A 23,497-nucleotide genomic window follows, 5' to 3' on the forward strand; every position below is an offset into this window, starting at 1 on the left:
TTTAACGAAAATCACACAGAAATTCAAGAATAAAGTTTTTAATAAACATTACCAAACAAACGAGCTCTTCTATAAATGTAACTTACTATAATGAAAAAGTGGACAAAGATGAAATTGTTCTCCATTCGGGAGAGCTACAGGAATCATAAACTGTTTTCAGAAAAATTATTGTATTATTTTCTGAGGAACACATTTCTAGGAGTTTACGCTAAATTTCATATTATTGCCGAATCACGCTGAAGCAGGGCATTACGAAAGGTCATGTGACTGACGTCCCTGACGTCACTCCTTGCGTAGTAAATGTATGGCCAACGCACAATTTAGGTATATTAATGAATTATATTATTAAATGAAATAAATTGTATAATAAACAACAATAATATTAAATTAAATAAGGCTTTTAGTATTTCATTTCATTTAATTTCGATAGCTCAATCAGTGTATGGTGATGACGCAGTATTGATGAAAGCTGATTGGCCAATTGAAAATTACCCCGGAAATTAAATTTTTATACATTTTTAATTTAATAACAAGAGCTTTTATATAGAACTAATCGGATTTATACCCCTTTTTGGCTATTTGTATTTTACAATTTTAGTTGCTATAGCAACGCGTGTTATGATATGAATTCTGACTGCATATAAAAAACAATCAAACCTATCGCAATCTGTTGGTTGAGAGACGAGGCGACTTTGCAGACCATTTCTGTGCGATTCCTGAGATTTTTCAAGCTTTTGGAGGATTTCTGAGAGAAAAAGACTTATTTTAAAGAGCACAATTTCTTTTATCATCTTTATTTTAGTTCTTTTTTTGATTATTTTTATAAACACAATTTTGTTGCTCTTTTTTCATTCCTTCTTCTTCTTCTTTTTTCTTTACTTTGTTTTACATTTATTTTTTATATTTCTCTGTTTTTGTCTGTTTTATTGCAGGTTGGAGGAGATTGTCCATGTCCCACATGGGTGAAGAAAGAGGAGGTGAGTGTTTTTAATTTTTCATTTGTTTGTCATTGTATATCACTGTATGATGCTGTATGATGTTTGACTAATATGAAAAGGATTACAGAAGTTAACAAAAAAGATTCATTAAAAATGTTTTGATATACAGAAGATACACGGAACGGCACCACTAAGCTTCCTGGTTTTTTGGCTCCTCTGCCTTCACATTTGGCTGATTCTGCATCCACAGACCAGAGGAACAGCAAGAGGAAAAGGCAGAGCAGCAGCCAGCAAACGGCGTCCACCTCGTCCAGCAGACCAGCCAAACGCTCTCGCAGAGGTCAGCACAGCTCATCTTCTAGATCTTATGGCTCAGTTAGGAAATGATTTGTCATTGAAGAGACCGCAGCATGTTTTCTCTTTCTCTCTTTTCTTCATTTCTTGTGCTCTTCTGTGTTGCAGACTTGTACCAGAAGGGCCCGTTGCTGGGACGAGGTGGATTCGGCTCTGTGTTTGCTGGGATGCGCAGGTCTGATGGACTGCCAGTAAGAGATTTTCTTCCCTCCTTTGTTCAGACATGCTTTAGAAATGTTGCTGTCAGTAAATGTCATGTGTCACAATCAGGCAGGTGTGATTTACTCTGCTTTTCCTGTCTGCAGGTGGCCATCAAGTACGTGTCGAAGGACCGGACCCCCGAGCGACTGAAAGTTGTATGTTTTGATGTGAATCTGTTGTGTTTGCTGTGTTTGATTGAGTTCTGGATATAATGGAGGGTTTGTCCTGCAGGATGGTCAGGGTCGGCTGCCGCTGGAGGTGGCATTGATGACCCGTGTCATGTCAGCTCCTGCCTGCCCCAGTGTCCTGCAGCTGCTGGACTGGTTTGACCGTCCCAGACGCTACATCCTGATCCTGGAGCGACCGGATCCTTGCCAAGATCTCCAGAGCTTCTGTGAGGAGAACGGCTGTCTGGATGAGCGTCTTGCAAAGAAAGTGCTGGTGCAGCTGATTGCGGCCCTTAAACACTGCGAGAGCCGCGGCGTCCTGCACCGGGACGTCAAACCAGAAAACCTCCTGATCTCCACAGAGTCCCAGGACATCAAGCTGCTGGACTTCGGCTGTGGAGATCTGCTGAAGCGCTCGGCCTACAAATACTTTGCAGGTGAGTTTGAGTTACAGAAGGAAACGTTCTGTTGATGTTTGTGAACTTCTGCTGATCCACTAAAGGGAATTTGTCTGTACTGGAGCATGTTGAGCAGATGTTTGTGGTCTTCTTATGTCTCTCAGGCACTCCTGCATACGCTCCTCCTGAGTGGTTTCGTAGACATCGCTACCATGCGACTCCAGCTACAGTCTGGTCAGTAGGAGTGACGCTCTACAACATCCTGTGTGACCGTTTCCCATTCAGAGGCGCACAGAGGGTCACGTCCAGAAGCAGACTGACCTTCCCTAGGAGCTTGTCAACAGGTAAGAGATTCAGACACATTTAGAGATAGCCTAGTGAGCGAGCAGAAGTGTGTTGTTGTGTGGTTCTGAAGACGGTGTTGTGTGTAATAGAGTGCCGTCAGCTGATTCGCTGGTGTCTCAGTGCAGCACCGGCTGATCGGCCCAGTTTAGATGACATTGAGAGCCATCCCTGGTTGCACTGCACAGGTGGCCAGTGACATTACACTTATCTAAATCCAGCAGTCATGGCTTGGGTTGCATTGTCAGGTTCAGTGTAGATAAATGCTGTCAATGATTTGTAGAAGGAGAGCAGGAGGGGCAGAGGAACTGAGGAGAACAGATCCTGATCCTGAGCTTCCTCTGCTGCATCTGTGAGGCTCTGTGTGAAGCTGTACGAGCTGAAGACACACACACACACACACACACACACACACACAAGCTAGTCTACAGTAGACAAATGTACAGTTTCTAGACCACTTAGAGAAAAACAGGGGAAGGTGTTAAATAAATCATAAACAATAAAGTTATTTTATACGCAATTACAGCAGTTTTTTTTGTCTTTACTGGTTTCACTAAAATGTAAATGTTCAAACCAAGGGCAGCACAGTGACTCAGTGGTTAGCACTGTAACCTCACAGCAAGAAGGTCGCTGGTTCGAGTACCAGCAGGGCCAGTTGGCATTTCTGTGTGGAGTTTGATTGTTCTCCATGTGTTGGCATGGGTTTCCCCCACAGTTCAATGACATGTGGTTTATGTGAATTGAATAAACTAAATTGGCCATAGTGTGTTTGTGCATGTGAGAGTGTGTGGATGTTTCTCAGTACTGGGTTGAAGCTGGAAGGGCATCTGCTGTGTAAAACATATGCTGGATATTTTGGCAGTTCATTCCCCTGTGGCGACCCCTGATGAATAAAGGGACTAAGCTGAAGGAAAATGAATGAATGAACACAGACACTGGAGGAATCAGGAGACTGTTAAGTTAGATATGATCATGCTGTCTGTAGTGTGCTGAACTAACTAGACCAAACCTTTATTTGCAATATTTGATGTCTGAATTTAAAACATAAAAATCTAAACTAGCCGAATTGTTTTACTATAACACAGATCTGTCGATAATAAACTCAGTAAATGTCCATACACGCATGCTAATATTTAACAAATGTTTTTTTATTTTGAGTGATCTTCAATTTTAGGTAAAAAAGAAAAGTTTCTATGAGAATTTGAAATGAACAATATTGTGTTTTTGTGGACATAGAACTACAAAATTTCAACATTGAAGCGTGCTGAATAGTTTTTTGATATAATCTTCAATTCAAAGTTAGAAAAAATACAAATACTAAACTTCTTACGAGAATTTAAAGTAAACACTACTGTGTTTTTCTTCTTTTGTGCACATCAAATTGCAAATTATCCCAATATAGCGCAATAAATCTCTTTTTAAGACGATCTTCAGTTTCAGGTTAGAATACAATTATAATTTTGAAAATAATTTAAAATGTACATATTGTTTTTTCATGTGTAGGTCAAAGTTTCAACAACTCAATCATTTTAAAAAGCATGTGCTCAAACTAAAAGAAATAAAAAAGTGCTTTTGTGGTGCAGGGTCACGTCTCTCCTCAGTAAGTGATCATAGACAACACAAGGGGGCAATGTTCAGCACAGAGAATCACAATTTAACTAAAACGTATAAGACTGCGTGTTTTTCATCATCTCAACAGTTTGTCTAATGAAACACACAATAATTTAACATTTATTTTAACAAATACAGCTCATAGTGTTAATAACATTGTTTACTCTACACTTTGTACCGTGATCATGATGATTGTTTGTTATGAGCAGGGCTGGATTAGGTGTTTGGGGGCCCTAAGCAATTCGAGTCATGAGACCCAGAAGTCCTTCAGTAATAAGCACTTTTTATATTTGCTTATTTATTTAGCTGTCTTTATCTTATATCACTCTGTCTTCCTGTCTATATTTTTATCTTAACACAATCTCCACATTTTAAAAGATTTGTTTGCTTAAAATGAGTTCACAACTAAAAATAATGAACAAACTATTTGTTTTCTGAAACTAAATTTTCATCTGATTTGACTGCTGGACTGATCCATGATTGGGGGTGGGGGGGACACAATTGCACACATGTACTGATTAAAGTAAATTTGTATTTGTTAGAGCCTTATCCTACAAAATACGACAATTGTTTTGATTATGTCTATTTCTGAGAGAACGAGACCATTGTACCAATCGCACTGAGACATTTCAAATGATATCAAACATGATAGTTAAAGTCAGTTTGGTTAATCTAGAACATTCAAACATTGAAATGACCATATGCGTGAGTTGGGGGGATGAAGCTGAGTTTCAGCATACTCAGATGCAAATGCAGCAGGAACTGGTTTTTCCCGCATTCCCCCCTGGTGGGTTGTGGAGTCCATTGGCCCTGTTTTCAGCTCATGTTTTGAATTGTCAAAGACATCAAAAATATTTGTAATATTTCAATTCTTACAGACCTAAAATAAATGATTATCTTTGCAAAACGCATGATCTATTTTGTATATGGTGACATAACCTGTTATATGATGTTATACTGGATAAGGACTGCCAAGGGTGTTAAGACATTCAGAATAACACTATTTCAGACTCAGAATATGGCCATGATTATACAATTATAAGTCACTGGAGCACAATTAACTGTCTTTAGAAATAGAAATGACAGAAGCAAATACATATTCATTTTTACCTTCATAAGTATCCTTGCAATGATGTGAAAATGAGATTGCAATGAAAAATGAGATTTTATGTCATATTATTAATCACATAAAATCTTACAGCAGTCAACACTGAAATCCATACATAATACATTACGTTTGAATGAATCCCATTTCTGTGATATAAATAATAAACATTCTGAACAGAGAACTGTAACATTGAGCAAATACAGCAGAGATACAATAGAACTCACAATGTAGTCACTATCTATTGAAACCAAGATTGGAAAAAAACTTGAATATATTTATTATTTATTATACAAATTTAACAGCAAATGACCTGTTAAAAAGTCACAACATTACATTCAAATCAGCTTCTGTTACTTGCTGCTTTACTTTAATCACAGTTGCGTTGCCCAAAAGGGTCAGTTCTTACATGATTAAATTAATCTTTCTTAAGTATGTCTGGACGAATGTGACACCGTCACACTTTCAGTTCTCCAAGTCAATCTCAATATAATCTCAAATAATCTCAATGCAGCAAATCACGGTAATAAACAAAGATGTAAACAAAGTACATTGCTTTATAAACTATTACAATTACTTGAAGCACAGTCAACATAAATGAAGTTGAGCCAAGTAAAAATGTCAAAGATTAAACAATCAGGCCCTTCTGAAGGCTGAAATAAATCATTAAACACTGACTATCATCTGGTTTGTAATCAATAACTATTTTCAGACCAAAGAATATCATGTGCTGAATGAAACAAACTGTGTTACTAAGAATAAATTAAGAATAAATGTCACCTTCAAATGTAAAACATCATTTTGTTTCCTATAAAAAGCGATTAGTTACTTTAATGAAGGGATCAAAACCGCTGCCTTAAAAGTGACCAATTGACTTCCCTTAAAAATATGAGGACCTATTAAGTTGACTTAACTTACCTTTTTATAGTCAACTAATTGCTTTTTACAGCGTAATTAAAATGAGATTTCATTTTTCTCAGAATCACAACATTCATGACTGCCCGTTTCGCCACTTACAAATTTAAAATGAAGCATATTTTCATACAATTTATTGCTCACATTACATGTATGATAACTTAAATATATTTGAATATACTGTATAATATGAATAAAACAATTAGTTTGAAATAAATTAGAGTAATAACCGCTAGACATTCAGCATGCTAAGTTTCTGTGCTATAACTCTAAACTAGATTTAATTAAGAATTATTCTTTCCTGCAACTGCATTTTCAAAAAAAATAAAAATGTTATCCTGGCAATACTGACCACCACCAAATTCAACCACACTGCTAAGAAAAAAAAAACTGCTGCTGCCACTACTGCTATGCTAACTACTAACACTACTACTACTACTACTACTGATAATAATAATATATTTCCTAAATAAAAATCAGTATAGAATTATTTTTGAAGACAAGATAGAAACATTGGTTTAGTGAGGATCATTAAAAAGTGAGCTTTAGCTTTAAAAATAAATCTGTAATAATAAAAGATTGTTGTACATTTACTTTATTTATTCATCAATTAAATTCAGCCTTGGTATCTATAACACTTCTCTTTAAACTTTTGCATTCCTTTACGTTTGATTACAGTATTTTTTAAAATAAAAATATTAAGTACATTTAATTCAGAACTTGCACACATCTGTGTTTAGCATTTATTCTGTTACTTGCTTTGAATCTCACCTGGCGTTTATAAGATACTGTGCCAGGCTGATGTTGGCAGGTGTTCCAGTAATGGTGATCTGGCGGTCTGATGACCCCTCCATGGCATTAGCAATTTTGATCTGAGCCCCAGACATCTGACGGATTTCATTAATTTTGGTGCCCTGACGTCCAATTATACAGCCTATTAGCTGAAAATATAAAGTAGACAGATTACAATGAGTTCAAGGCGTGTTCTTTACATTCTTCTTTGATTAGGGGTATAACGATACATCATAATGTGAAACTGTGAAATATAAATGTGCTGATGTGCATCGCTTGTGTAAACGAAAGGACTTGCAATACTGAACTTGTTTTTTTTGCAGTACTCGACTTATTGTATAAGGTTAATTTTCACCCAAAAAGGTCAATTCTGTTTTCCTGTATTACGCTGATAATGCTGTTTCATGGCCGTGAAATCACACGTTTGTTTACCACAGAGATATTACAGATGATACATTTGTAAATAATGTTCACTTTGTTGCACAGAGAGAGATTCCTTTGCTTCATAAGACCTCAGTGCATCGTCAGGACTTGAGTGTATCGTTACACCCCTATCTATGATACAGTTTCCCCAAAAACTGTCTCTCAAAGTTCATGAGTACTGGCCTGTGAACTGGCATCCACACCTATTAACAGAACAAATGCAGGAGAACTGAGAAATACAGAGAACATTGAACACAACATTAAGCATGGTTAAACTGTGCAACTGTCCAAATCTGTTATAAAACACTAATAAATCTAATGGAGAATTTCCTGATTTACAGTAAAATACTGTTCATTTTTACAAAGCGACTGACATTCCAGGAGTTTCTAATGGCACTTCACATTTAACTTTTTATTCACTTTTATTTACTGATTGTTCTTAATTGTTCTTATAATAAACAGGTTCATGTTAAATTTCGTTATTAATTTTAGGTTTTTGTTGCATGTCTCAGGGATGTCAATGGGAAGCACCAAGGAATGTCATGCAGCTCACACTCCCAGGAAAGTGCCAACTTCACCCTAAAGTACTCCAGCTGATATGGGGGTGTTTTGGAGAAACTCAGGTTTACCTGTTTGCTTTACCCAAGACCGGCCACTGCTCCGCTCAGCACAGATGCACTGGCTCACTGCTGGATTCGGACATGTGTATCAGGCAAGTTTGCGTTTCCCTAGTGAGTCTTCTTGTACAGACCCTGTGCAAGGTCAGGGAGGACGAGGAGCAGATCTTGCTGGTTGCACCACACTGGCCCACCCAGACCTGGTTTCCAGAACTCACACTCCTCGGGACAGACCCTCCCTGACAGATTCTCCTGAGAAAGGACCTTCTTTCTCAAGGAGGTTTTCTATCTGGCACTTACGTCCAGATCAGAAAAAGGAGAAGGTAGTTGGAATTTTTATAGATTTAAAGAAGGCATTTGAAACAATAAATGATAATATATTGGTAAACAAATGATAAAGGTTTGGTATTAGAGAAGTAGCCTTGGACTGAATAAGCAGTTATTTAAAAAATAGGCAACAGTTTGTGGAAATTGGCAACCATAAATCTTCATATCTAAATATAAAGTGTGGCATAGCACAAGGATCAGTTTTAGGTCCAATATTGTTTATAATTTACATTATGAAGGTGCCTGTAGCTCGAATATTACAGAAGGTGCCTGTAGCTCGATGCGTTGCATTCACTGCGTGTTCAGCGCAAATGTCCGCTAAATGTGAAATCTAACACTGTACACATCATCGACAAAGAAGCTCGCCTTTGCTAAGTTTAAACTGAATCTGCGGCTCATAACAAAGAGCAGTATTGTGCCGGTGGTCATCACGAGAATCCTGCTCTGCCTGCTTATAAATTAGTGCGCTGACTCGCCTGCTTTCCACAAACAGAAGAAAGAAAATCAGCTCATAACAAGACTGAGCATTTAAAATGACACAAACCCAGATCAAAACCTTTAAAGAGTGATAGAAGTGAGACTTTTATTAATTTCTATTGTCCATTCTTTCTTGAGTTACTAACTAAAAACAGTTTTGCAGCTTTCAGCCTTGAATTAAATGATTTATTATAATCTTTTGTTTGTTTTGTAGCAGAAATATTATTTATTAGATAAAAACAATAGTGCAAAATAAATATTTCTTACTGCAATTCTTCATTTTAGTTTGATGCAAACCATGAATTTATTTATAAACTTACATTCAAGCACATTCAGGGCAGCACGATCATGAGAGATGTAATTCATTGTTAGTATTATTGTCATCATTAATATTTAATAATGATTAGACATACATTTTGGAATTATTGCACACAAATATCCATAAGTCATCTCAGCATTAGTTAGATAGTTGTTTCTGGTTTTTGTTAGTCCTAATTGATGTTGTTTTCAAATACAATCAATCATTTAAAATACAAAAAAGTCATTAGACTGATGGAAAATGTGGGCTATTTGGAGCATACAAATCCTTTATTTTTAAAATGAAAGATACTCAAGTTCAATGATTTGGTTCAATTTAAACAGCACAATTTATGTTTAAAGCTAGGAATGAATTACTTCCAAAATGCATGCAAAAATTATTTGAAGAAAGACAAGAAGGATATAATCTGAGAGAAGAACTAAGGTTTAGGAGGTTGTAAACAAGGACAACTTTAACAAGTTTGTGTATGTCTGTCTGTGATGTGAAATTATGGAACAGTCTAGATCAGACTCCCAAACAATGTCAGGATAATAATCAATTGAAAAAGTTGTGTAAATGTATATTATTAAAGGAATATAATGATGAAGGTGATTGAAAAAGGATAAAACGAGAAAGGTATGATGAAGTTTTAATTAATGGCTATTTGCAGTGAATTTTTTTCCTTTGGGTCTGTTACAAAATGTAAAGGTACAAATGGAATCAAACATATAATTTGTCAAAGATGCCAAAAGGATGAAATATATTTTATGAAAAAGAAGAGATCAGTAAAAGAAGAAATCAGTTTAAGTAATAGACGAATGATGTGTGTGGTAATGGGGTGAGAAAATAATAATTCCCCATCTAGGGAACTTCAACACTGCGTCTAACCAGAACGCTAGGGGAACACCTCTTTTATACGCGTCTTGAAGCACATGTGAAATCAATCTAATGTAATTAAGCAGGTGTCGTCAGACCAGAGAGTATAAAAGCCTGTACTGAGCATTCAGTATCAACTTCTTTGCTTTCAAGAAGCACGCACGTGAAAATACACCCTCTTTCTGTGAACTTTCATTACTGATTTGCATACACAAAATACAAAAAAACTGACAACTTACTTTTTTATTTTGGTATGGCAGAGAAAAACTTTAAACGTTGTGTGCCTCCATGCCCTCGCTTTATTACGGCTGGTGTGGAAATATAAATTTTTATCATCTAATTTCAAATTAACAATAATCTACGTATAACTAAAAAGTTATATTCTCTGGTTTTTAATTATTTTATTTCATTGACATGCCAGCTAGGAGGGTCATTTAACTTTTCCCATGCTGACTACAGACTAAGCCAAAGTGATGCAATTATCAGTTTCACAGCATGGGGTGTCTATTGTTTTCTCTTTTCGATCAAATGGTCAGGCGGTTTCTGTCTCCAGAACATGATGAGATTAGACCTGAGAAGCAGTTTACCCTGCCGACCACAACCCTTAATTTGCATGCTTTGTTTAGCCAAATCCCCTCCTCCTAAGAACACAATATAGACATGAAATCTTAGACTAATCGGACTTGTGTGAGACTTGTGAGAGACTTGTGAAAGAACTTGCAGACTGCGGACCTCTAGTAGGCTCTTGCAGACACATAGACATCTTGAAGACGCTGTTTGACTGCAGATTAACCAACACGTCTCAATAAAGGAATTCTGCTTGTTTCGAGTCTCCTGGACTGGGTTCTCTCTCTTCTCTTTTTTCACTCATTCATTTATTTTTTTACAACACTGGTGACTCACATGATTTGTGTTTAGAGTGTTTGGGAGAAGAGCATGCCCTGGCAGCATTTGAGAATGCTGACTGTGGACACTGTGACGTTCTCTCCCGTAAAGAGCTGCGTAGTCGGAGGGAGTTCTTTAATAAAGCTCCCGTGGTGCATGCTCCTCGCGGTTCGGGTCCCGCTCGTGCTGAGGCTAAGCGTCGACTTCGGTCGTGGGGTTCGCAGCTAGATCTGGCGGATGAGATGGAGACGGACTCTGTCCTTTCTCTCTCTGGATCCGTGAGATCTAATCCTCCTTCGGGAGCGTCAGAAGCACGCTCTGCGGTTTCTTCTGCGCCTCGTGGGAGGGCGGCGTCCTTCGTTTCCGAGGAAACCGAGGCGCTGCAGCAACAAATACAAAGAGGGTCGGGGAATCTGCCGCCCCAGTCAGTGGAATATGAGGAGTTAGTGGAGGTGATTTCACGTGCTGCTGACAGGTTCGAAGTAATAGATTGGCAGCCAGCACGTGAGCAGCAGCAGCTGCGTCTGACAGGAATGCTGGATGAGAGAGAATTACCCAGCAGAGTAGATCCTCCACTAAGGGACCTCCCCTTTTGTCCAGAACTACATGATGCGGTTTCTAAATCATGGAAAAATCCGTATTCAGCACGGTTAATGACACCAAAAACAGCTATTTATTCAGCAGTTCGTGGGCTAGGGGAAAAGGCATGTACAGTAATGCCAATGATAGAAGAGGACTTAGCACGTCATCGTCGTTCAGATCTAAAATCTGCAAGGGTCCCTCCTTTGTTGTCGAGACCATTTAGAGTAACATCGGGTCTAGTCAGCAAAGCATATATGACGGCTGGTCAGTCTGTTGGATGCCTGCACACCATGTCAGTGCTGCAGGCATATCAGGCTGACCTAATTAAAGAGTGCCTAGATGGTGGGGGAGCAACACCCGAACAGCTTCGAGAAGCTCTTCGGGCGTCAGATCTAGCTTTAAGAGCTACTAAAGAGGCAGCCTCTAGTTTGGGGCGATCTATGGCTACCCTGGTGGCTACTGAGCGGCACCTCTGGCTGACACAAGCAGAAGTGTCAGAAACCGATAGAGCTATTTTTATGGACGCTCCAATATCGAGCTCAGGGCTCTTCGGTGACGCCGTCGATCGCGTCGCCGAATCCTTCGACAGAGTTAAAAAACGCTCTAGCTCCATCTGGGACTTTCTCCCCCCAAGATCAAAAAGTCAGGGGGCTGTTAAAAGACAGCCCCAGCCGTCAACCAGCTCCTCATATCATGAAGTACAAAGGATAAAACAAAGTCCTGACGTGTTGGGAGTCAGGCTTTCCAGGGCCCCCCCTGGACACCGAGAGCACCATTCAGCGCTCTCACTGAACCAGGGTCCGTGGAGAAAGGGAGAGGCCACCTCACCACTTATGTTGGTGGGGGGCTCTGTGTCTCCCGGGGTGGGCGTTCCTCAGTGTCTGAGGGCATTGGGGGCCCCACCCCCTCTGCAGGGGGGTCAAAGAACAACCAGATGCCAGTCTCGAGAGGTTGGTACCCCTAGCACATTTTTTGGCAGCGTGGAAACACCTGCCGATGGTGTCCCAGTGGGTCCTGTTCACAGTAGAACATGGCTACAAAATACAGTTTTGTGCACGCCCACCTCGCTTCAACAGTATTGCACCCACCATAGTGAAGCCAGAACAGGCTCTGGTTATGGAACAGGAAGTACTGGCCTTATTAATAAAAGGCGCAATAGAGCGTGTTCTCCCACTCGACAGAGAGTCAGGGTTTTACAGTCGGTATTTTATAGTTCCCAAAAAGGATGGGGGATTGCGTCCCATATTAGATCTGAGAAATCTAAATCGGTCCGTCAGGGCCCTCAGGTTCAGGATGTTAACCATCAAAAACGTGGTGTCACAAATTCAGTCCAAGGACTGGTTTGTGACGATAGACCTGAAAGACGCATACTTCCATATTTCCATCCTTCCCCAACACAGGAAATACCTGAGGTTCGCCTGCGGGGGCGAAGCGTTCCAGTATCGGGTTCTTCCATTCGGCCTAGCTCTGTCACCTCGAACCTTTACCAAAATAGTCAAAGCGGCACTAGCTCCACTTCGTATGCAGGGTATACGTATCCTAAACTACATAGACGATTGGCTAACTCTAGCTCAGACTCACGATATGGCAGTTCGGCATCGAGATGTCGTTCTCACCCATATCAGAAGGTTGGGGTTTCGGTTAAACACCGCAAAAAGTGTGCTTGTTCCAGCCAGGACGACCATTTTTTTAGATGTGCTATGGGACTCCATGACGATGCGAGCACGTCTGTCCCCGCCATGAATCGCTTCGATTCAGTCAACCGTACACAGAGTCAAACTAGGCCAGTTCATCACTGTGAAACACTTTCAGAGGTTGTTGGATCTCATGAGCCTTCGAGCCTTAAGTATGTGGAAAATGCCCTGGTTCCTGTCCCAGGGCCTAGTGTTGGGGGCTGTCTGTCATCGCGTCATGCTTATGACAGATGCTTCTCTAACGGGCTGGGGAGCAACCCTGAGGGGGCTTCCCGCAGCGGGACGATGGGGAGAACATCATCGTTACTGGCACATAAACTGCCTGGAGATGATGGCCGTGTTTCTGGCCTTAAAACACTTTCTCCCAGATCTAAGGGGCTATCATGTTTTAGTCTGCACAAACAACACATTGGTTGTCGCTTACATCAACCAGCAGGGGGGTCTGAAGTCTCGAATGCTATGCAAACTAGCACATCGGATCCTCCTGTGGGCCCAGAACAAAATCCTGTCCATCAGGGCAATGTATGTCCCGGGCCATCTGAACATGGGAGCAGATCTCCTGTCGAGGCAGGGGGTGAGATTCAGGGAATGGAAACTTCTTCACCCCGAGGTGGTGGAGTCCATTTGAGAAAGATTAGGGAAAGCGCAGGTAGACCTGTTTGCTTCCCAAGAGACCACGCATTGCGTACTATGGTTTTCTCTCTCGCATCCAGCCCCTCTGGGACTGGTTGCCATGGTTCAGACATAGCCGAGGCTACGTCTGTATGCTTTTCCCCCGATCGCTCTGCTCCCAGGAGTCCTGGAGAGGGTCCGTCAAGACTGAGTACAGTTACTGCTGGTAGCCCCGGTTTGGCCTACCAGGATTTGGTTTTCGGACCTCATAGCCCTGCTGGCGGGTCTCTCGTGGGAGATCCCCATCAGTAAGGACCTTCTGTCCCAGGCGGGAGGACAGCCTCAGTGCTGGAATTTCTCCAAGATCGCCTGTCTGCTGGGTTAGCTGCATCCACTCTGAGAGTGTACGTGTCAGCTATAGCGGCCTACCGTTCTCCCCTAGATGATGAGTCACTAGGACAGGATCCGCTAATTCGTCGCTTCCTTCGTGGAGCCATAAGGCTAAGGCCTGTCAGCACACACAGGGTACCGACATGGGATTTAACATTGGTGCTCGGGGGCATCTCTGTTCCCCCATTTGAGCCACTGCAGGAGGCGTCAGATAAGTTTCTGACACTAAAAACAGCTTTCTTATTAGCTATTTCTTCCTTAAAAAGGGTTGGTGACCTCCAGGCTTTGTCGGTTGCACCTTCATTTTTGGAGTTTGCTCCAGGCATGTCCAAAGCCTTTCTTTATCCCAGACCGGGGTACGTGCCTAAGGTGCCCACTCATGTGGTGAGACCTGCTGTGCTACAGGCCGCCCCCATTTCAGTCGTCAGACCAAGAGAAGTTAAACTTACTCTGCCCAGTTAGAGCTCTGAATACATATGTTAACCGGGTTATCAACTGGAGAAAGAGTGAACAGTTACTGGTCTGCTTCGGACCCTAGTTGAGACTATCTCATTTACCTATCAGGCTGCTGGACGCCCTGCACCTAAATTTGTTAAGGCCCACTCCACAAGGGCTGTCGGGGCCTCCAAAGCGTCTATTTCGGGCTCAGCCCTTTCTGACATTTGTTTGGCGGCAGGATGGTCGACTCCACATACATTTGTGCGTGTGTCAAAATTTGTGTCATTTACACATTTTGTGTCATTTAAATCAATTTCTTTTTTATTGTAGATTATTTTGTGTGTTTACTTGCTTCTTTTCACATTTAACACAATGATGAATTGAAAATTTTTCACTTTTTCGAGTCAATTTTATAACATTAAACATGGAATTTTCTCAATAATTTGCATTAATTTAATTCAGGATAACCAATAACTTTATAGTGGTCACTTCTTTTTATTTTTCCTCAGGATCGTAAGTTTTACATGTTTGATGAAATAATCCCTTCATTTCAATGTGTTTTAGTGAAAGTACTCGGCCATTTCAAGACACTGAAAACTTTTTTTAATTTTATTATTATTAAAATATTCTTTAAATGAAGGTTATTAATAAATATTTGACCTATAAATATTTAATTCTTAATGTCTGCAAGACTTATTTCGTGTTATTCTATGCGTGTGTGTGTGTGTGTGTGTGTGTGTGTGTGTGTGTGTGTGTGTGTGTGTGTTATATTTATTCCAGAGAAGAGCTTACAGTAGCTTGGTCCATCTGTAACTCCGGTCATTTTAAAGTTTCTTCCGGTCATTCAGGCAACATCTTCTTTCTGGGCGTCGGGCCAATCTTCTGCTGTCCAGAATCAGGTGGTTTGTCTTGGTTGGGCATCTCAGCTGAGATCTCTCCACAATGGGTGACCCCACAGTAGCTGTGAAGTACCAGTGGCGTGAACCATTTGGGTGAACTCATTTTTTAAATGTAATCCTAAGATTTTTTTTGAAGTTTTTTGTTTACAGTTTTGACTTTGATATTGACTGATCTAATGTTTATGCACAAATATATTAAAATAAAGCATTCTGCAGAAAACATTCATTTAAGAGAGATCTTTGAGGAGTGTTTATGCATATATATGCTTCAGTGTGAGAAAAGCTAGTCTGCTTGCATGACCATTGCCAGGTCTGGGCTGTTTTGTTATTAATGTAATATTAAATTAAATTGTTAATATTAGTTAATGTCCAGTGAGTTCACATGAATTAACAATGAAACTTTATTTACATTAACTAATGTTAACAAATAATAAATACTGTAATAAATGTATTAGATCTTACCAGGTTTGACTTTTTTACAGTGGAATACTGGGAACAGTGTTAGTGTAACAGAGCAGTAGCGGAAACTAACTGGAAACTGCTTACAGTTAATTACTGTACTGTAGTTCTGTACTCACAGCATAATCGCTACTGCACACACATTAATGGTAAATCATATATACAGTAGTTATTGTAGTTTAACTCAAATTAATCAGTTTTCTGAACTGTTATGAAAAATAAAAAGCAAATCAATTCTTCAGACAAATGTATTTTATTGTTTTGGCAGCAAACAAACAAACAACAGAAAAAGTCTAACAAAATTAAACAAATCAGCAGGTATGAAGACATTTTCTATTTACAATGAAACAAAAAGGTTCAATAATGAACAACACATGCAGTGTATATACAGTAGGACTTGTGTGTTGAAGTAGGGGGGGAACTCCAGGAACTGAGTTTGACATCGATGGTTACAGTGTTGGGGGTAACGCATTACAAGTAACACAAGTTATGAAATAATATGACTTTTCCAAGTAACAAGTAACACATTAACAAATTTACAACCTGACAGTGGAGGTCTGTGTGTGGATGGCTGTACAGTATGAATCCTTTGTTATGATTCCCTGTGAGGATTTCTGTGCACGTTATCTAACTGAGGAGATAAAAAAAAATTGAAGGATTTTAATGTGTATAAAATCTGCTTAGTTCCAGAAAGGCACATTACACTGTTTGCATCTGTACATTATGGCAAAACCATTAAAGATGAGTTGTCCAATTAATACATATACTTCAATGAAAGTCATGTAAGAAGTGTGAGGAGATGTTAACTAGCTAACGATGTAGCTTTCAAGTGCACAGTTCAGGATAACAACAATTGGATTTAACACACAGACATTATTTTAGAAACCCTCAAAATATTTGAACACATTTACTCCTTTACACTCATTGTAGATTCTTATTTAGAGCTTAAAACACATCAGACTCTGCATCTGAACTGACAGACAGAGAATAGAGCACACTCAGAAGTAAACAAATCAAACACCTGTGGCTCCCTTAATGGGCAACACATTTGTGTTTAGAATAAGACGGACAGCCAGTGTATGTGTGTGTTAATGCCTAAACCATTGTTTTCTGTCTTAAAATAAATGCCACTTTCTATAAATATCCACATAAAGCATCAGAGTAGATGAACAGTAATTTACCATTTATTACCACAGTTACTACCTGTAATGGCTACATAAAGTAAATTACAGTCATTAGTTCTTTGCATGATCTAATTTCATACAAATCCTGCTGGTTTTACAGTAAAATACTGTTTCCTTTCATTACAGCAGAACACTGGCTATTTTAGAGTTATTTACCGCATAATCTACATCAAGGGTTAACAGTGAACAATTTAAATAACTGCCACAGAGAAGACATCTAACAATCTATGCCCACCTCCACCCCCTTCCTTTTGGAAGGACATCTATTTTTCATTCATTTATCCACCTATCTATTCAGTAAAATGACTAACCAGACCATCAGTTTCTAGTCATTGCTGAGGTGTGAGTCCCGTTTCTCCACATGCCCCAGTGTAATCTGACATACAAGACAAAAACAAGACTAACAAAACTTCACATGCTGCTGATCTCCAGCAATAAACAAAGTTTTCTCCAGTGCTCTTCAGACATATCTCCTCTGTTCCCTTGTGACTCTCTTCTTTCTGCTTCACTCCAGTCTGCAAAAGACTAAGACAGCACCAACAGAGCCCTAACTGATGGCTGAGCTCCTGCAATGCACATGCGGTTCTCCGGCAATTTAAAAAAAATCTCCACTGATGCTCTTGTGAGTCTCTGTCTTCTCCCTGCTGTATGTCCATTACCTACAATAAATAACAGCCACAGAGAAGACATCTAGCTAACAATCCATGTCTACCACTACCCTCTTCCTCTTGGAAGGACATTCATGCCATGCACCTATCCACCTGTTTTTAAAGGACACTCCTGACCATCAGTGTCCAGTCATTGCTGAGGTGTGTGATTCCTATATTTCTCCACAAGCTGCACTCCAGACTGTAAAAGACAAAGACAGGACTGACAGAGCTCTACATGCTTGCTGAACTCCTGCAGTGCACTAAATGTTCTCCAGCGTTCCTTAGACAAATCTCCACTGATGCTCTTGTGAGTTTCCTTCTTCTGTCTGTTGTGTGTCCACTACCTGAAAAAGAAACGCCTGCCGCAGAGAATACATCTATCTATCTAAAGCTGAGCTCAGACTACAGAAGTTTTAGTCCAATTTATTTTGACCTCCCGAGAATCGGAGATGAAATCTTGTCGAGGACTTTGATCGGTTCTCAGCGCAGATTATCTGGTAATGTGAGCCGTTTAAAGATAGAATCTTGCACCTCGCCATCTTGAACACAAATCGCAGCCTCCCTGATCATAACAGACATGATTGAAATCCAGAATTTCAAATCGGGCTGATCACAGCAGTTCAAACCTATTCAGTATTAACAAAGCCATGAGCTGGAGAGAATCATGTTGCTTTCAATAAATAAATAAATATATCATTTTTTTAATAAGCTTGAATTATCCTTTATTAATAGCCAGATTTGACGTTATTCTTATAGCGGTGTGCAGATATTGATGACACATGTGTAGCCGGGCACTAGAACGTTGCCAGTTATCTCCAAAACCCAAAATGATTCAACATATTACAGTTTTTCTCAGTGGCTTTGGTGCATTTCTCACAACACTATTTACATTTGCACAACAGTTAATGCATTTCTCAAAACTATTAGTCATTTGTGCACATCATAGTAGCAGTTTCTCATTCCTTCCAACAAATTGTGAATGCTTTTGGACATGTATCAATTGCTTTCATACAACTCTCTGCTGTTTATAAAATTATCATTCGCTTATGTCATGTCAGTCAAAATAAACTAAACTTGTGAATGCTGAAAAGTCATTCCATTTAAAAACTAATAGTCCTCATCTCATTACTTGAGTCATTACATACAAAAATGTTGAACTAGTTGTCGAAATCTGACAAGAAAATTTTATTAAAACTTTTACATCTTTATTTTCCAGAAAATGTCTTCTAAATTGAACAATTTCATGAATGATTTACAGACCTGTGTATGTTGTAGGTTCAGTTGCAATATGTACTTAATGTTTGAAAGTTGTGCACAGCACATATTGTTTACAGTTGTGCACAGCTCTGCCCAAAGGGAGTTTATGTTTGTTGTAAATAAGAGTGTATTTATTCTTTTGCACAATGCTGTGAATAAATTAGAATTGCAAAGAGCATCTGCAGTAAAAATGTGAAACATACATATTCAGTGTCTTGTAATCAGATTCCTCACTAAATGCAGTGATGTCTAACTTTACTGTAGTTTTCAAATGGCTGAGCAAATAGTATATAGTGCTGTCTTGAGCATTTTCAGAAAGTGCCACCAAAATCAGACTTTATTGCATTGAAAAAAATAGAGCAAACTGTCATAATAAAAACATGACAAAGCCATTTGACTATCTTTTTATAAACACTTGCCAGGACTTTTCCTCTTGATGACACTGACACTCTCATTGACATCAATACTTGCTTTTGAGGAATGAGCTATCCATTTTGAGTAGGTGACTCACTTTTTCAGGTTATCAACTAGGTTTTGCAGTTTGTGCTAATTGTTTTGAGAAATGCATTAACTGTTGTGCAAATGTAAAAAGTGTTGTGAGAAATGCACCAAAGCCACTGAGAAAAACTAAACTGTGTTTTTATACATTAATTTATTTATTTTTCTGTGATGAGGATAGAATGAGTTCAATAGCCTATAAAATCATTAGGTCAACGTCTATATAGCCTAGTCCAGTAAACAATATTTTAATCTATGAGAATAATTTGACAGTAAGTGATAACTGAAGATCAGGGGTGTTGCACTGAGTGAATTATTTTATTTTTCTACACTACTGTGCTTATTAAATGCGTGACAGGTACAATTTCACTTTTAAAGAGGCTCTAGCAATCTAAAAGCCGAGCTATTGCTAGTCAAACACAGCACAGCCATCGCAGCAAGAGATGGAGAGATTTCAATTATTGTCATAAATAGTAATATCATTGTGACAGGGTGGCTCAGTGGTTAGCACTGTCGCTTTACAGCAAGAAGGTTGCTGGATTGAGTCCCAGCTGGGTCAGTTGGCATTTCTATGTAGAGTTTGCATGATCTCCCCATGTTCGCGTGGTTTTCCCCTGGGTGCTCTGGTTTCCCCCACAGTCCAAAGACATGCGATATAGGTGAACTGAATAAACTAAATTGGCCATAGTGTATGTGTGTGAATAATTGATATAATTATAATTGAACATTCGTTTAGACATATCAAATCAACATTTCTTCATTCTGCTGTCCACTGCCTGCATGTCAGACCCTTATAAACATCCCAATTGCCAATTATTATTAGCTATATATAATACGCATTTATGAAATGAATGTTTGTGTGTGAGAGCAAATTGAAAAGACACTTGCGGCTCAACTTGCGTGTGTTAATTAAATTTTACAGGCTAACTGCATGAACAGCTACGCAAACTGAGACGTAGTGTAGCCTATTTCGAGTGCAGGATATTAGTGTTTTCCTGTAGTGGCAGTTGGTCAAATATTACTAAATTAATAATAAGTTATTAAAAAAGTGAGTTATTCAGTTTGTGGATAGGACAACGAACTCCAAGCATCACTAAAGAGCTGAAGAGAATCACGTTACTTTTACAAAATAAATAAATATAATTCATTTATAATAAGCTTAAATGATCAGTTTTCATTAGCCACTAACGTTATTCTGTGTGTGAATATTTATGAGCCAGATGTAGCTGGGTAGCTATGCCTACTAAATTGCTAGTTATCTCCAAAAAACAAAAAGCTTCAACATTAAAATGTGCTTTTAGAAATCACAGATATATCTTTTCTGTGAGGCCTGTGTCTAGTGCCGTAAACCGACATAGAGTAGCTCTATATGCTATAACAGATTATTTTTACACACAATATAGGCAGTGCAACAGGTAACAATTTAGCTTTTGAGCAAGAAAGCACAGCACATCGTGGCATGATGGAGAGATTATAAGTCTATTATTATTATTAGACATTTGTCTGGGCATTAGGGACGGGGAGTCGACTCCTCGACTCTCAATGAACCTAGTACTGAAATCGACTTCAGGACAGGAATATGAGAGTTGAGTCTGTTTTTTTCAAATCCTCCTGAATGAAGCTGTTTTAAGCTGCAGTTATAATGCTCATTCTCGAGCACGATGAACTCTGAAGGCAATTATAAATTTAGTGCTGCAGAGAAAGTTTGCTTTCACTTTTAAATACCTATGAAACACAACTTTGTGCAATTTGGTTTTAAAGATGATCTGCCTGCGATGTCAAGTTTGCTGTGTTATCAATACAATTTAGCTCTAATATTTGGGCTATTCTTCTTGTTTATTTTGTAAATAACTACAAATTAAATACATTAAAATTAAAATACAATTAATAACAAACGAAATTCATTTCAAAAAGAGGATTTTTAAATACAAATAGAGACAAGGCTAAGTTCAAAAACAGCTCTGACTCACTCCTTTTCTTCCGGCTTATGCTGTCCCATAAACAAACCCTTATTTAACTACAATGAACAAATTGCACAAAACAAAAGTGATATTTAAAAGTAAAGTAATAGGCTGTTTAAAAGAACACATAAAAAAATCTAATTTACAAGAGAGAGCAATATGATATGTTTTGAGGCACAGCTGATTTTATTTATTATTTTAGGTTTGTTATGAATTTTGTGTAGGGGGTTAATATTTAATCTGTCATTAAATCAAATTGAAATCTAGCTATATTGTTTATTAATCAGTTAGAGCAGGCATGTCCAAGCTCGGTCCTGGAGGGGCAGTGTCCTCCAAAGTTTAGTTCCAACCCCAATCAGACACACCTGGGCTAGCTAATCAAGCTCTTACCAGGCTTTCTAGAAACATCTTTGCAGGTGTGTTGAGGCAAGTTGGAACTAAAATCTGCAGGACACCGGCCCTCCAGGACCGAGTTTGGACACCCCTGAGTTAGAGCCTCTGTTGCCTTTAAAACAAATATAGTACTAAACAACCTCAGACTGTTCACTACTCCAGATTATTTTGTTCACTCATACTCTGTATTCATGTATCAAACATTTATATTAAGAAGATATTAAGGGTATTTCATGATTTTTATTTAAGCGTTGTTTGGGCTCAATTGGGGTGTTTTTTAATTTGTTATTGAACTGCTGCTACACATCTTTTCATTAAATATTTTGATAATAAATTGAGGTTTTAACTTTCTGTCTCGAAGGTCGCAATGTAATTTTCTAAATTAAAAAAAAGTATAGGCTGATTATTATTTTATTTTGACTGCAGATGATTTAAAATGCTGATTTTGTCTGACCACAGGAGAACTGCTTGTATAAAGAACGATATGATACAGCATGTTTAATCCTTGCACTATTTTAAGTGAATGTAAAAGGTGTCGATTCTTGAGTCGATTCTACTGACTCCAAAATTAGGAGTCGAGAATAGCAGTCGACCCCGAAAAACCCAGAACCGAACCACCGCATAATTTAATAATCTAATATTAGTAAAATAATAAATAGTAATTTTTGACAAAGAGAATGATGTGCTCCATCGGTCAGGATAACCTTAACATCTTGTGTGCTGTGGCGCAGTTTTCATATTTTGTACTTTGCACATATTTAAGATTTGAGGTGGGCTAATAAACTCGCCAAAGATTCTCCTCATGTGTTCACAGCAACCAGATTTCATTATCGGTTAGGTTTTTAAAACTCCTATAGTCTGAGCCCAGCTCAAGCCCACCACCACCCCCTTCCTCTTGGACATCTTTCGGTGATAGGTGATACCTGACCAGCAGTTTCTTATCATTGCTGAGATGTGATTCCCTAAATTCTCCACTCCACTCTGTAAAAGACAAAGAAAACATCAACAGAGCTCTACCTGCTTGTTCAATACTATCTATCCGTTCGTCCGTCCGTCCGTCCAAAGAAAATACCCGACTATCACTCTGTAAAAATATAAATATGTAAATTAAAATGTTTGATGAAGTTAATTTGATTCAACTTAAAAATGTAAGGCTGTACCTAATTTATTATGATGCACTTGTGATTACTGAGGTGTGTTTCCCTGTTCTTCCACATGCTTCGTACAAATCTGCCAAAGAGAAAGATATCAGGTCTATAATTAATCTCAATAAATTTCTTTGGAAACTAACTCCATTTTTCAGTCTGTTCAAGCAGTTCTACCTCTTTGCCGAGCTCCAGGTCTTCCAGTTTATCTCCACTGTTCCCCTTGTTAGTCTCAGGGGTAAAGCTCTACTGGGCCACGAGCCCCCCTCAACTGCACCCCACCCAAAAAAAAAACATTTATTTACCCATATATAAATAGCTATACTGAATATTTTAAATTAAAATTTGAATTATATTATAAATAAAACTATTATTATTATTTAATATTTGTATTATAATAATACTTTTTTCTCTAAATAATTAACATAATTAAATCATTCCAGTTGTGTCTTTACATTTGATTGATTTAAGATACTTTTGCTGCCACAAAGAAGACATCTTTCCAACTATCTGGAGCTGTAGTTAGAAACATTGTTCCTGACTATGTTCTATTCTCAGTTATCCCCCTATGCCCTATTATTATTATTATTATTTAATATTTGTATTATA

The 23,497-nt window shown here is 38.6% G+C and overlaps 1 protein-coding gene across 4 annotated transcripts; it reads left to right on the plus strand.

Annotated features, from left to right (window-relative positions):
- Positions 1–483: 483 nt before the first annotated feature.
- Positions 484–15,569, plus strand: LOC137488043 (serine/threonine-protein kinase pim-3-like). Of its 4 annotated transcripts, none has more exons than XR_012407856.1 (8): positions 492–977; positions 1,108–1,278; positions 1,401–1,483; positions 1,598–1,648; positions 1,725–2,097; positions 2,223–2,402; positions 7,759–7,958; positions 15,223–15,569. XR_012407856.1 is itself a non-coding variant. In XM_073953960.1 (8 exons), exons 1-8 carry the CDS (start codon positions 950–952, stop codon positions 2,710–2,712), a joined length of 1,011 nt encoding a protein of 336 aa, XP_073810061.1. In that variant the 5' UTR covers positions 513–949; the 3' UTR covers positions 2,713–2,927. The 4 variants fall into 4 exon arrangements, 2 of the variants coding, with proteins under 2 accessions (XP_073810062.1, XP_073810061.1); XR_012407857.1 differs by having other exon boundaries at positions 511–977; positions 15,228–15,565; XM_073953960.1 differs by lacking the exons at positions 7,759–7,958; positions 15,223–15,569 and adding exons at positions 2,493–2,588; positions 2,684–2,927 and having other exon boundaries at positions 513–977.
- Positions 15,570–23,497: the final 7,928 nt, after the last annotated feature.

The sequence above is a fragment of the Danio rerio genome, chromosome 6 (genome assembly GCF_049306965.1).
Source record: "Danio rerio strain Tuebingen ecotype United States chromosome 6, GRCz12tu, whole genome shotgun sequence".
Classification (NCBI taxonomy): Eukaryota; Metazoa; Chordata; class Actinopteri; order Cypriniformes; family Danionidae; genus Danio; species Danio rerio.

What these genes read in the sequence shown, in the direction of transcription:
- LOC137488043 (XM_073953960.1), top strand. Translation starts at nt 950, where the DNA reads ATGTCCCACATGGGTGAAGAAAGAGGAG. An exon ending in CCCTAGGAGCTTGTCAACAG is followed by an intron (nt 2,403 to 2,492) that starts GTAAGAGATTCA and finishes TGTGTGTAATAG; the next exon opens with AGTGCCGTCAGCTGATTCGC. An exon ending in TCCCTGGTTGCACTGCACAG is followed by an intron (nt 2,589 to 2,683) that starts GTGGCCAGTGAC and finishes AATGATTTGTAG; the next exon opens with AAGGAGAGCAGGAGGGGCAG.